This window comes from Halichoerus grypus, chromosome 11 (genome assembly GCF_964656455.1).
Source record: "Halichoerus grypus chromosome 11, mHalGry1.hap1.1, whole genome shotgun sequence".
NCBI classification, from domain to species: Eukaryota; Metazoa; Chordata; class Mammalia; order Carnivora; family Phocidae; genus Halichoerus; species Halichoerus grypus.
This window is the reverse complement of record NC_135722.1, coordinates 94,678,689-94,691,649: the sequence shown is the minus strand read 5'-3', so window position 1 is coordinate 94,691,649 and position 12,961 is coordinate 94,678,689. Positions and strand designations below refer to the sequence as shown.

The 12,961-nt window shown below is 49.9% G+C and overlaps 1 protein-coding gene across 1 annotated transcript in view; it reads left to right on the top strand.

Annotated features, from left to right (window-relative positions):
- Positions 1-12,961, top strand: part of SORL1 (sortilin related receptor 1) — a 152,108-nt gene that overhangs the window by 5,491 nt on the left and 133,656 nt on the right. Inside the window, exon 2 of the mRNA XM_036088009.2 lies at positions 10,001-10,117. Within this exon, the coding sequence (XP_035943902.1) occupies positions 10,001-10,117 (117 nt within the window). The remainder of the gene's footprint in view (positions 1-10,000; positions 10,118-12,961) is intronic.

Genomic DNA, 12,961 nt, shown 5'->3' with positions numbered 1-12,961 from the left:
TTTTAAAGATTTTATTTATTTGACAGAGAGAGACACAGCGAGAGAGGGAACACAAGCAGGGGGAGTGGGAGAGGGAGAAGTAGGCTTCCCGCGGAGCAGGGAGCCTGATGCGGGGCTCCGATCCCAGGACCCTGGGATTACGACCTGAGCCGAAGGCAGATGCTGAACGACTGAGCCACCCAGGTGCTCCTATTTAGACTTTTTATTAAAGCGCCAGTTTACCTTCCTGATTAAATTTTGCTTAGGTGAATATTAAAATGAGCTTGCATTCTTCGAGTAGCTGATCTGTGAAATGGCTGGCATAAATGTGTTCAGGGAAAGCCAGTTTGGTGTTTAGAATTTTCGACAGTAATTCAGATATGGATAATTGAGAGTTCACTGCACAGAAATAGATTCAAGCTGAGGTATTACACTAACTTTTCTTCCATTTTTTAAGAATTAGTTGTGATGCAAAGGAAAAGAGAGCTGGCTACATTTTGGTTTGAATATTTGAGGATTAGTGTTTCTTCAGAAGTGGTCTGGGCTGCTAGGGGTAAGGCATTTTCTTTGTTGAGTACAGAACCTTCCTACGTATTCTCTAGGTACACCCAAATCCATTGGCACAGGGCATATTCAGTCCAGCCACGTAGATGCAAGAATCAATTTCCCTCAGTTTAAAATGAGCCCCAGTTAATTTCGACCTAATTTATTGGTTTATCGACCTGTGGGCCTAGGGCCTTCGAAGAAGTGGCATGGGCAGCCTTCTAGCACTGAAGTGGCTGATAATGCTATAAATCAGAGAAGGCAGGGTCGGTGGCTGATTAGCATCAAGATTTGGGTTGTTTCCTACCTCATTGTGAGACCCCCAGTTTTTTATTATCACATGAGGAATGCTCTGTGCATTTTGGGGTGGGTCCCATAAAAATAGGGCTTCATAACAGTTAGGACCGTGGTGGGGAGTTAAAAATAAGCACAAAATTCTGTTACCCACTGGGTCACTGTTAATAAGAATGTTGACCTCCATGATCGTGTCCCTGCTGCAGCCAAGGGCGGGAAGACCCGGTCTTCCTGGGCTCACGGCGGATCTGCTAACACAGCTCTTTGACAACTCTTTCTTCGGTGCGGGAGAAGCTCTGTATCTGCGTGGCCCAGCGTGCCGACTAGCAAACATGGCAGTGCAAGACTTGAAATGTGGCTGGTATGACCGAAGAATTCCGTTTATTTTCTTTCACTTAATTTTAATGAATTTAAATTGAAGTTGAAATGGCCCCGTGTGGCCCTTGGATACCGTGTTGGAAGGCGTAGCTTTAACGGGTGGCGGGAGGCCTGCTTTCTCCAGTGCTGGGCAACCTCTGCTTCACCCAGGAGAGACGCTGTATTTCCAGCAAAGGCCTGCATTTGTTCTCACCACAGACAGCGGGGGGAAAAACAAGACTGGAGGGCTGTAGTCTGAAGCCAGATGTTGGTGGCTGTGGACTGCCAGGTTGGGTGTCTGGAAAACAGTGGCCTCTCCTAGGTAGGTCGGAACACATCAGTGGCCGTGGAGGATGCAGTGGGTTCAGTGTTCATCTGGTTGGGGCGGGGGGGGGACCTCTGCACGGTTGCCTCCTTCCATCCTTGGGTGATGAAAGCTGACCTCGGTGCCTTCACTTTTTCTTTTTTTTTTAAGATTTTATTTATTTATTTGACAGAGAGAGAGAGTGTGCAAGAGAGCCCAAGCAGGGGGAGTGGCAGGGAGCCCGATGCGGGGCTCGATCCCAGGACCCTGGCATCATGACCTGAGCTGAAGTAGACGCTTCACTGACTGAGCCACCCATGGGCGCCCCTGTGCCTTCACTTTTGAGGTGGCCTGGCACACACAGCTCCCTTGGCCCAGGCCTTGCCGGCGTGGTGCGCAGACCCCGCATGGCTGTTGAGCAGTGAAAGATGTAGCCATCTCCTCCCCGCCCCTGCCCTCTGCTTCCTGTGCACTTATTGACTTACCGCAGCGGAGCTGGGTCTGTCTTTCATCCCTGCGACCCTGCAGGCTGGCATGAAGACAAACAGCACGGGGCGTGTGGTCTTCATCACTGCATGGTCCCCCCTCCCCCCCCGGCCGGCCCCATAACTTAGCATGCCGCTGCAAGCTCTTGGCTCGGAAAATCGGGACCCTTCACGATGATTTATCTCCAGTCCCCTGAATTAGATTAAAAACCCAGCTACGAATTCTCAGAAAGGCAGGCTGATGTGATTATGTCCCAAATCCGAGTGGCAGACAAGGGCAATAAAAAGATGTACTTGTATCATAGGCGTTTTGGGCCGCGTGGGGGCCAACGTGCTGTGTATTATTCTCCCCATCCCCCTTTTTTGGTTTTTTAAATGAAGAAAGTGAGTAATATTACTTCTGTTACTTAGAAAAGAGCCTAACCTGTTCAGTAGAAAATTTTTTCCCCCGAATAACTATGGATCGAAGTGGGGAAGGGGTTAGGGTGATTCTTAGGTTAAATAGATGTGGGTTTGAGCCGTTGAGTGGGTCTTGAATTGGGAATTTAAGACGCCAGTTGGTACTGGGGTGAAATCCATTTTACTCTGTTTTGAACTCCTGGGAAACGTCTGTGTCCAGAAGAAATTGGGAAAAGCTGGGATGATCTCATTGAGCTTGGAGGGCTGGGGTTCAAAGCAGCCTTGGGTCAGACTACTTTGGAGGCTGTCCTTGTGGACACTCAAGTGGGTGCCTATGAGATGGGCTGTGGATGGGGTCGGGGTCCAGATGGTAGAGGACCCTGTTTCTCGTTAGCCCAGGGGATGCATGCTTAGACAGTGGTTCCATGTGGATTGGCCTGGGGACCTGGGAAGAAAGGCCAGTGCTGGCCTGCCCAAGGATCCCCACAGAAGAACCAGCTGATGGCAGGGCGTGGGGACAGAGAGGAGGTGGGTGAGTGGCCTGGGAAACCGTGCGAGTGTTTGGGGACACTTGAAGTGTTTGAAACCATTCTTTGTGTAACGGGAGACCGGGCCCCTGGCCTTACCTCCTCTGTATGTATTTAGTCCCCTGAAGTTCTCTCACTGAGAAGTTTAAAAAAAATCCTGCAGTTCACTGTGCACGAGGCTCGCTGGATTGGGCAAGGCATCTGGCTGCTGGTGGTGATGGAAGGGCTCTTGCAGAAACAAGGCCATGAATCTCCAGAGGAGACAGATGAAGGAGAGATGGACTCGGACGGGGTGAAAGTCCTGTCTGCTCTGAGCTGGGGGAGGGGTCGAGCTAACAGAGAGGTGCGGGGGGCCTTCCAGCGGGCGCCTTGCCCTCCTGCAACTTAGAGGGCATCTCGCATTACTGGGGAATCAGCCGTGCTGTTGGGTGGGATGTGTTCTGCTCTCCATTAGCTTCCCTCGGTGTGGTAAGGAAGCCACCGGGAAGGTGAGGGCTCGATGCGGGATTTAAATGTGTTCCTTTGGGGCAAGGAAAGTGCTAGAAGTCAGTGCCACCTGTACGCCGGAGCGTCAGGAACCCCGTCGGCCTCTGGGTCCCAGCCCTGGTGATGTTGACGTTAATTTTTTATATGGAGCCATTTTGCGAGGAATGACTTCTTTTGGTATAAATAATAGACCAACAACAAAAGGAAGTGATGTTTCAGCATTTTGAAGTTTATGAAATATATTCACAGATAACCTCTCATTGGATGCTTCTCACAGTCCCATAAAATCAGGAAGATAAGAATTATCCTCCTTCTCTTTTCACAGATGGGTATTTTGAGGCTCCAAAAAGGTGTAGCGACGTACCAAAGGTTTTGCAGCTAATGAGTCCTAGAGACCAAGACTCAAACCCAGGCCTCTGACTCATCTCCAGTGTCCTGTGGTACATTTGCCTCTTGTAAATATTCCAGTGAAAGCTTTGCTCTCAGCCAGGGACCCACAGCCTGTTTGCTGTGAACTCTCTTTTCCCCCTTGAAAACCTAGAGATCTCCTATAATTTTACCCTCCCCTTGGCTTTCCTGGCTACACTAATTTTCTTGTAGCTTTTCAAATCTGACAGTCCCCATGTCTCCCCTGTTTCTGGCTTTTGCTCTGCTCTTGCCTGGGTCTGGATCTTTCTCCTCCATCCCATTTCCCCCAGCTCCTCTCCCCTTACCCTGTGGTACCTGCTGTCGGTCATGTCTCCAGTATTTGGGCAGTCACACCCTTTCCCCCACACGAAGTTATGCCCCTGCCCCCAGAAATCCTATTTCCTAACAGCCAGCGTAGTGTCTGCTGCATAATAAGTGCTCAGTAAATATTTATGAATGAATGAGGTTGGGGGCTATTTACGGTGAAACTGCAGACCCAAAGAGGAAGGACAGAGAAAGTGGTAGTTGTGAAGCCATCCTGCAGAGCTCTTGGAAATGGCTTGGGTTCATAGGTGAATCCTCATTTGAGGCTAACCCGGGCTCAGGTGCTCAGCAGCCGATTAACAGAGCCCAGTTTGGGGCTTGTTGTAGCCTCTGCCTGTATGCCCTGCTCTGGGGTCGTGTGGAACAGCACCTCTGACTCTTTCTGTGGGCTTAACCTCATCTGCAAAATGTGGAAGTTGGTTTAGATGTTCTCTGAGGTTCCTTTTGGTCCGATGTTTTCTTCTTTTTCTTACTTACCAGCTGGTAAATTAAGGGGTGATTATTTTCATGACAGAGATTGTTCACAGGTTCTTTTTAATAGGGAGACCTTCCAGAATTAGCAAAGCTGCTATTTGCTAAATGACAAAGTGGGGTTCCTCAGGAGGGGCTGCCACATATAGAGGTCAGGGGTGGCTAGATTCTCCTTGCCCAGGATTGATCAGAAATAAAGGTAAATCTCTCTGAACTGGTATTGTAAGTCAGTGAAAATACGATTCTTTTGGTAGAGAGAAAGCAAAAGACATCTACCTACCTACATACCTACCTGTCTTCTAAAGAGAGCTCATGACTACAGTTAAGGGAGATGGTGGTGAAATGCTCACTTTTATCATCCATGGTCATTCTCTCTTTATTTGCTCATCTGTAAAATGGGCAGCCTGAATTTCTCAGCAGAGTAGTTAATGAGTTCTGTGGGTGAAGCATCTTGAGCAAACCCAAGTCAAATGCTTGAGCAGACACTCCCTGAGCAGGGGCTGTCTGTGGGGAGTTCTTAAACTAGATTCCAGCTCTCCTTCAGAGGTGGAGCACCCAGGGAGGGTAATGAGCCTGCTAAATATAGTGAGGACACTATACTGAATGGGGACACGGAGGGGCCGTTTGCATACCTAGCATTTAGGTCGTGCAAATGGATGGTCTGAGAAAACCTTGTTATTCTTGGGCCTCGGGAGTCTGTCTTTGGTTTCCTGAGGCCTGCCCTGATGTTCAGGGGATTCAGCAGCTGCCTCTGTCCTCGAAATTGAAGGACGTGGTATTTGTTTTATACTTCGTTGCAGAATTTTAAAAATGCTTCTTCGTATTTCCCTGCTAGCGAGGCAGAGGAGTGAACCAGACTGCCTTGTTTGTCCTCCTCGTCCTGTGTTCTGGAAAGAAGCTGTGTAGGAGTGTTGAGGACCACAGGCTGTGGGTGTCTAGGACATCCTGATCTTCGGGTTTGACTAATTTGCGAGAGGTAATGGCAGAAGGAATGAATGGAGATGATGTGGGGCCTGTTCCATTAAGGACCCCATCCTCCTGAGTAAGCCTCAATTGAGTACACAGATTTTGACGGTTTTATTGTAAATATCTTATCACCGGTCAGACTTGCGACACCGATTTCCCCCAGAAGTGCTCTGTGTACCCTTGACAAGGGGAGAAATTATTTACGAGCCTCAAAGAGTGCCTGGCACTCAGTAGGCCTCAGTGCCTTCATCAGTAAGTGAATGCATGAGCAATCAGTACCTCCATACAACAAGCAATTTATTTGTCCTCCCTTCTATTTATAACAACCCAGAGCTTGGGGCTTGGGTGGCAGCAGATTCTTATTCTCACTCTGAATAATGAGGAAAATCATTTGACCTCTTTGGTAGGCCAGGGTGTGCTGGGGGGCTGAGAGACAGCATGGGGGTGGCTTGGACCGAGGGGTGTTCAGTGTGGGGGTGGTGACGATTGTTGGGAGCTGGAAGTGGATGCTGGCCCCGAGCTTGTGGCCATTTCTCCAGCCGGGGACCAGGGACCAGCGAGCAGGGACCCGGCGGCCTGCAGGGATGCCATGGTTCTGCAGATGCTGCTGACGGCGCTTTGAAGGATTGCTTTGGCCAGAGACCCACTCCTCAGCCTGCCTCCAGTATGACTCATTCGGGCTGCATTATTTTGGTAGCAGAGAAGATCGAGATGAGCTGAAAGAAGCATTTCTTAAGAGTGGGAGCTCCTCGGTATTAGATCAGCACCTCAGAAATATGATGTTCTTTACAGGTCACAGATACAGGCTTTTAAAAAAAATTATTGAGATGAAATTCACATAACATTAACTGCTTTCACGTGAACGATGCGGTGGCGTGTATAGTCCATTCACGGTGTTGTACGATCACCCCCCTGCCCAGTTCCATCACTCTAAAATAGAACCCCTTACCTGTGAAATGGTAACTCCCCAGGTTCCCTTTCCCCCCAGGCCCTGGCAACCACCAGTCTGCTTTCCATCTATATGGACTTACTGATTCTGGATCTTTCATGTACGTGGAATCAGGCAATATTGTGACCTTTTGTGTCTGGCTTCTTTCAGTAGCGTGGTGTTTTTGAGGTTTGTCCACATCATGGCGTATATCAGATCATGGAGTTTTACCAACTACCCCAAATACCCAAAGACAGCCTCTCTCCCAAACAGTGAGTCTTCCGGCTCCCACCAGTTGGATCCCAGGTAGTCCCAGTAGGAAGGGGAACGGACTAGATTCACTGCTCCCCAGATAAGCTGCATTACGGACACCCGGAGCGTCTCTTTTAAAAACAGGAATTCCTGGGCCCCAGTCAGAGAGGAATCTGAATCGGTAGGTCTGGGGTGGTTCTGTCAGCTGGGTTTGGGAGCCCCAGCCGGGTGACCTTTGGGGCATTAACGACTGCCAGTGAGCCAGGCCGAAGCTTCGGGTACCTCCGGATGCTGTGGGTTGCTGATGATGCAGTTTTTGTGTGTGGAGATTTTGGTGGCATGTGATTTTTCTCTGCCTTCTGAGGGGAGGCATCGGGCCCCTCCCTGCTGCTTTGACATCTCCAATTAACTGTGTCTCATTTATCAAGTCCTTTATTTATTTTTTTTAAAGGTGTTTCACCAAGCTTGCCTTTGGCTTCCTTTGTCAGAAAGCCCTTGGACGTTCTGATGCTTGTCCTTTGCACTGCTCTCACCCCTTCATCTCTGTTAGGATTGGTTGAGGGGCCTCATAAATCTCGTGTCCTCTAAGGAGAAAGACTTCAGCACGTAGCATTGAGACCTCTTTCCCACTCTCGTCACTGGAGGCTCTGTAACCTGTTCAGATTGTCACCTGCCAGGGGGACCGTTCTGAGGTTGTCCGAGTCAAGTGTTGGTGGGCTCTTTCATGCCAGACCCTGAGAACTCGGGTGATTCTTCCAGGTGCCGAATCCTTTATCGTTATCGATGTTCGCATACGTTCACTATTTATTCCCCTCTGGTTCTAAGGGCGAGAATGTCTTTGGAGGGCAAAGACTTTTAGCCTGAATTCCCAGGGTGCTTGTGCTATTGGGCTTCTGATTTGTAGATGCTTCTAGATTCTTCCCAGCAGCATGAGCTGGAGGGCGAGTGGTGGGAGAATGGGAAGGCTGGAGTAAGGCCTCATGAGCTGCTGGTGGAGATTGTCTCCGCTGCTTTCCTCTGTAGCATTCTCGGTTACATTATTTACTTACTTCTATTTTTCATTCGTCCTTCTCTCTTGATGCCCACCTGGACATCTCTCTGGGAACGAGAAGGGACATTTTGGAATGACGTATTTTCCTAAAAAATACCAAAAGGTCTTTCTCTTTACAGAAGTCTCATTTCAGATATTTTCCAAAAGCATTTGGATCCTGGATCAAATGAAACACAGGTGCTCCAGGGTCAGAGCAGGGTAGTTAAGGATCCGCTCCTTTGTCATCTTGTCTGCCAAGTTTGTGGCACAGGTGTCTGCCTTCTCCCTTGTGACATCTGAGAGCACCTCGAGGAGGGGGTTGGGGAAAGTCAGGGCGGTGGCGGGACAGAACAGAAAGGAGAAAGGAGGTGTGGGGAGGGTTTTCTGCCACAGAACCTCCACGGGAAGGCAGCTCAGAGGGCCCCATCAGCTCAGGCTTGGACTTTGCATCAGCCCAAAAGGGGAGGGTGGTGGGGGGATATGCAGGTGGGATTGTGCGGAGGCTCCTTGGAGCCCAGAAGCTTGATTTCCTTCTACATGTGCCCCAGACAGCCGAGGTTGGAGAGGCTGGTGGAAGAGGCTTCTCCCAGACACTGCTCAGCAAGAGGGAGAGTGCATGTTTCTGATTTGGGGGGGGGGCGGGGAGCTTTGTCCTGATTCTGACTGTTAACAACAGCTCTCGGAATTTTTTTTCTTACGGTCATCGGTTTGCTCTTCACACAGAGTAGGTGAAATGTGAGCTCAGGGCTTCTGAGATGCTGGCCCTCGGACTGTCTGTCCATGTCTGGTTGAAAGAGGGAGAATAAAAGGAATGGAGTTAGTTTTTCATAAAGCAAAACTGTCTAAAAGAACTGTTCTTATTCTGAGATCCTTATTCAGTTTTCGGTGTTTAACTGTCCTTTCTTTAAAAAATGACGGTGATTGGGCGCCTGGGTGGCTCAGTCGTTAAGCGTCTGCCTTCGGCTCAGGTCATGATCCCAGGATCCTGGGATCGAGTCCTGCATCGGGCTCCCTGCTCAGCGGGGAGCCTGCTTCTCCCTCTGCCTGCTGCTCCCCCTGCTTGTGCTCTCTGTCTCTCTGACAAATAAATAAATAAAATCTTTAAAAAAAAATAAAAATAAAAAATGACAGTGATAACGGTGGTCATGTTGCTTAGGAGGGCTAGCTGCATAACGGACGGATCCCAGAAGTTCAGTGGCATGAATGGATCCCCTAATTGTAAGGAGTTCAAAGCGAGTGTTACTGACTAGTGGAGGGCTTTCTCATTGGCGACGTGGGCTCCTTCCTCCTTGTGGTTCCACCCTCACCTGGGGCTCTGGAGCCCTGAATGGGGCCTGCGGATGGGGAAGAGGCAGAGGGCTGGCAGGGGCTGGGGCTGGTGGCCCTGACCACCTTCCCTCATGTTCTGAGGCCAGAAGTCAGGCCACACCCCACGGCAAGGCAGAGCCTGGGCACGAGTCTGCTATGTCTTCAGGGAGCAGAGGAAACCGGTTCAGAGAACAGCAAGTCCGGCTCGACACAGTGGCTGTTTTTGTTCATGTCCTTACCTGGCAAAATGGAGTTGGCCAACCAATCCTCTGCTGGCCTTTTTAATTAATTTTCATCTTACTGGTTTACAAACCCCAGAAGTCTAGGAACTACTGTTAGCAAGAATTCGAAGGTCATTTCTGGGGAGTCCTGGAAAATATTTCCTTACTTGGGACCCTTCAAAACTAATTAAATAAAACTTGTACCGTGATGTTTTTCTCTTGTTCCTTCTTGCGAGGCGCTCAGGATGAGCCATGTCACCTGTCAGCCAGACAGGGCACCAGATTGAACGGAGGTTTGAAAGCCTGTGGTCTTTCTGGCCTGTGCACTCTTTCTGAATGAGGAAGATGTGTCTGTTTCGGTTTCAAGGCCTTAGGGGAGTGCATGACCCCGTATGGGTTAGGGATGAAAGTAACCGGAGATTGATTACGCAAAAGACAAGAATAAGAAAGTCACTGGTTATGCCAGAGAGAGCCTGAGAAGATTTTTTTGCAATCCACTTATATCCAAAATAGCAGGGAATTTGTATTTCTTCTTGGGGAAGTTGTGTCTTATGGAATCTGCACTGGGGGAAAAATAGGCCAGCCTGGCCCTGTGCTCCAGATCTCAGAATCTTAGCTGTTTCTGAGTGACAAAGGAGGAGAGAGAGTCTTGCTTTAGAATATCGTGGCCCTCACTCATCGTGGGTCCTAATTCCTGTGTCGGTTTGATCTCTTTCAGGTTAGTCTGAATGATTCCCACAATCAGATGGTGGTGCACTGGGCTGGAGAGAAAAGCAACGTGATCGTGGCCTTGGCCCGGGACAGCCTGGCCCTGGCGAGGCCCAGGAGCAGTGATGTAAGTATTGGTGCTGGTCTGGGCGCTCCTCTGTGAGGCCACCAACATGCCCTCTTGGAATCTGGCGGGGTTATCATGCCAGTAAAAAAATAGTGTGGGTAATTAGAGAATGAATGGATGGGATACATTTTACAACAGGGAAGAGAATCTGAACAATAATAAATACCCCTCGTTTGCCGAACAGAGGGTGGTGCAGGCCATTTTGCAATGAGATCCGTGTGATGTGTGATTACTTTTATCAAGTGATCGGGTTTGATCTGGATTGTTGGGTCTGCTCCGCAAAATGCCAGAAGCACATTCCGGGCAGAGCTGCCTGTCCGCCCCAGAGCGCGATGGGACCCCTTCCAGTGGGGTGGGTTCTTGACTCTGATGTGCTCATATTCTCGGTTTTCACGGTTGGCTTTCTATATAGCGTTTAAGAGTTTAGGTACTTTGAAGACGAGACACCAAGGGTCACAGACTCAGAGGCCCGTGAGAGACCAGGTGGGTAGTGGCAGGAGAAGCCTGCCTCCCAGTTCACCACGCTCTTTCTTCCAGGGAGGAAAATGGTCTCTCCCATTTTTCTTGAAGTGTGTGGCCTCCTGGGCCAATGTGTCATTTTCCCACTTTGATAGAGATGCAGGTTCAAGAAGCATTCACCTGTTAATTTGAACGCGGTGATTGATCCTTGGTCTCTGTGTCCGTGAGGCACTGAGAAGTAGAAGGGATTTGGTGCTTGGGAGGGGCTGTTGTCATCGGTCTCAGTTCCGGTTGCCGTGTAGGGCCCGGCCTTGCCAGATCTGATTTCCGAGAGAAGCTCAGAGGTCTGGGTTTTTACGTGAAAACTGCAGAGTCTTACAAGGTGGCAGCTCATGTATCGTTTGTACAAATACTGGGCGGGCCAAGTACAACCTATACAAGGGCCAGAGCTGGTCCTTGGGTCCCATGTGTGTGGCCCTGGCTCCAGACGTCCCCTTGTGGGAAGAGGGCCAGCCCCTGCCTGGGGTCAGGGACAGATGTGGCCAGGGTGAAACCTGTGGACAAAGAAACACCACGTGGAGCTTTGTTCACTCTGCGCTCTGGCCAGAGGGAACCTCCTGGTGAATTTCCTAGCACTGTCACATCAGCCCGAAGGAAACTCGGCATTCTTTTTTTTTTTTTTTTTTTTAAAGATTTTATTTATTTATTTGAGAGAGAGAGAATGAGAGACAGCATGAGAGGGAGGAGGGTCAGAGGGAGAAGCGGACTCCCTGTCGAGCAGGGAGCCCGATGCGGGACTCGATCCTGGGACTCCAGGATCATGACCTGAGCCGAAGGCAGTCGCTTAACCAACTGAGCCACCCAGGCACCTGAAACTTGGCATTCTTGAGTATAGACCTGGTCTCTGTGAGATCCCTCTCTGGGTATCCGCTGTCCGGCTTGGATGTGCTCCTAGGTAGGTGCTTGGAGGGAGCACCAGTGGCTGCTTTCTAGTGGGTTCAGTGGAGACAGCCACAGACAGGGAGGGCCGTAGAAGGGCTATAATGTAGAGCTTTTGTCCAGGATGGCTGCTGAGCAGGGGCGGGTGGGAAACCGTGGTCATTGACAGCCAGTTTGGATGTCGTGCTCTGGAGCAGGGCTGGACTTTTTTTGGGGCAGTGGCTTTGGCCTATTTATAAATGCGACCAGGGTTTGCGAGCACAGACGGCAGCGTATGGATGCTGTTGGTCCCGTGAGGCCCCGAGGCACCTGTGTATATACTCAGCGCAGTCACGGCCCGCACACCCCTTCATGGCTACCCCTTTTGAGCACCAGACACCGCTCTGGGCCCTACTGTGTTGAGAAATCCTCCTTAGCCTTTTTATACATTTAAAAAACTCTTTGTCTAGATAATATTTTTTTACGAGACAGGTAAAAGACCTTAACCGTTGTATTATGGCTTTGCTGGACAAACAGGAGCCTGGAGACATGAAGTGGCCTGCTTGAGGTCACGCAGTGGTGGCTCCCGAGACCTGATCATGTGCCCGCTGTGTGAGGTGTCATGTTGCCAACGGGACCCACTCGTCTGGGTTTTTGCCCTCAAAGCCCTGCGTCCTGGGAGCCTCCTCAGGCCGGGGGTCACCCTGGGTGGTTGGTCTCCCCACATATGGCCTGTCTGCCCAAACCCCATTCTCACTCTAACTATCTGGGTGTGTCTTACCGAGAAGCCATTGAACATGGGACGCGATACACCATTCTGTAATGAAATACACGATAAGATTACACGGGAAGGAAATGCCATGCTCGGAGATAATAAATGGGAGTGGCAGAGATTTACCCCCCGTCCGCACACAGGCTACATTAAAGACTTGGCAGCTGAAACGGAGATGTTCTGATGTGAAATGTTAACGCAGAAATAAATTATGACTCGGAGGCTGGAGTTGGTGGTGCGGGCGTCGTAGCAACCCCGACTTTCTTGAGAGAAGAGCGGGAGCACAGTTTGTAAGGCCCTGTCAGCTGTCCAGAAGGGAAGGGACCAGTGTAAGCGAGGAGCTGTGTGTGTGTTGAAGAATGGCCAAGTCATGCATATTCAGTATATTAAAAAGGGACGGATCTGGAAGCTGGAATCCCGGAAGGTTTGCATTTCAACAGAAAAAAAAAATGAATAATGTCCCGATGAACTGGTAGCAAGTGTGATTCCGTGAGGACTGGCGGCTGCATTCCAAAAGGAATGCCGTCTTTTTCTCTGATAGTCTGGTTGATGAAAGGAGACAATAGGTATTGTTTATCTTGAGCCTCCCCGCGTCTCTGTTTCCGCCCTCTCCTGACATAGTTTGCAAAGGTACTCAGGTGCAGCCACATTGGCCAAGGAGCTCTGCAGAGATCGTGTCCACCGGAAGATCAGAA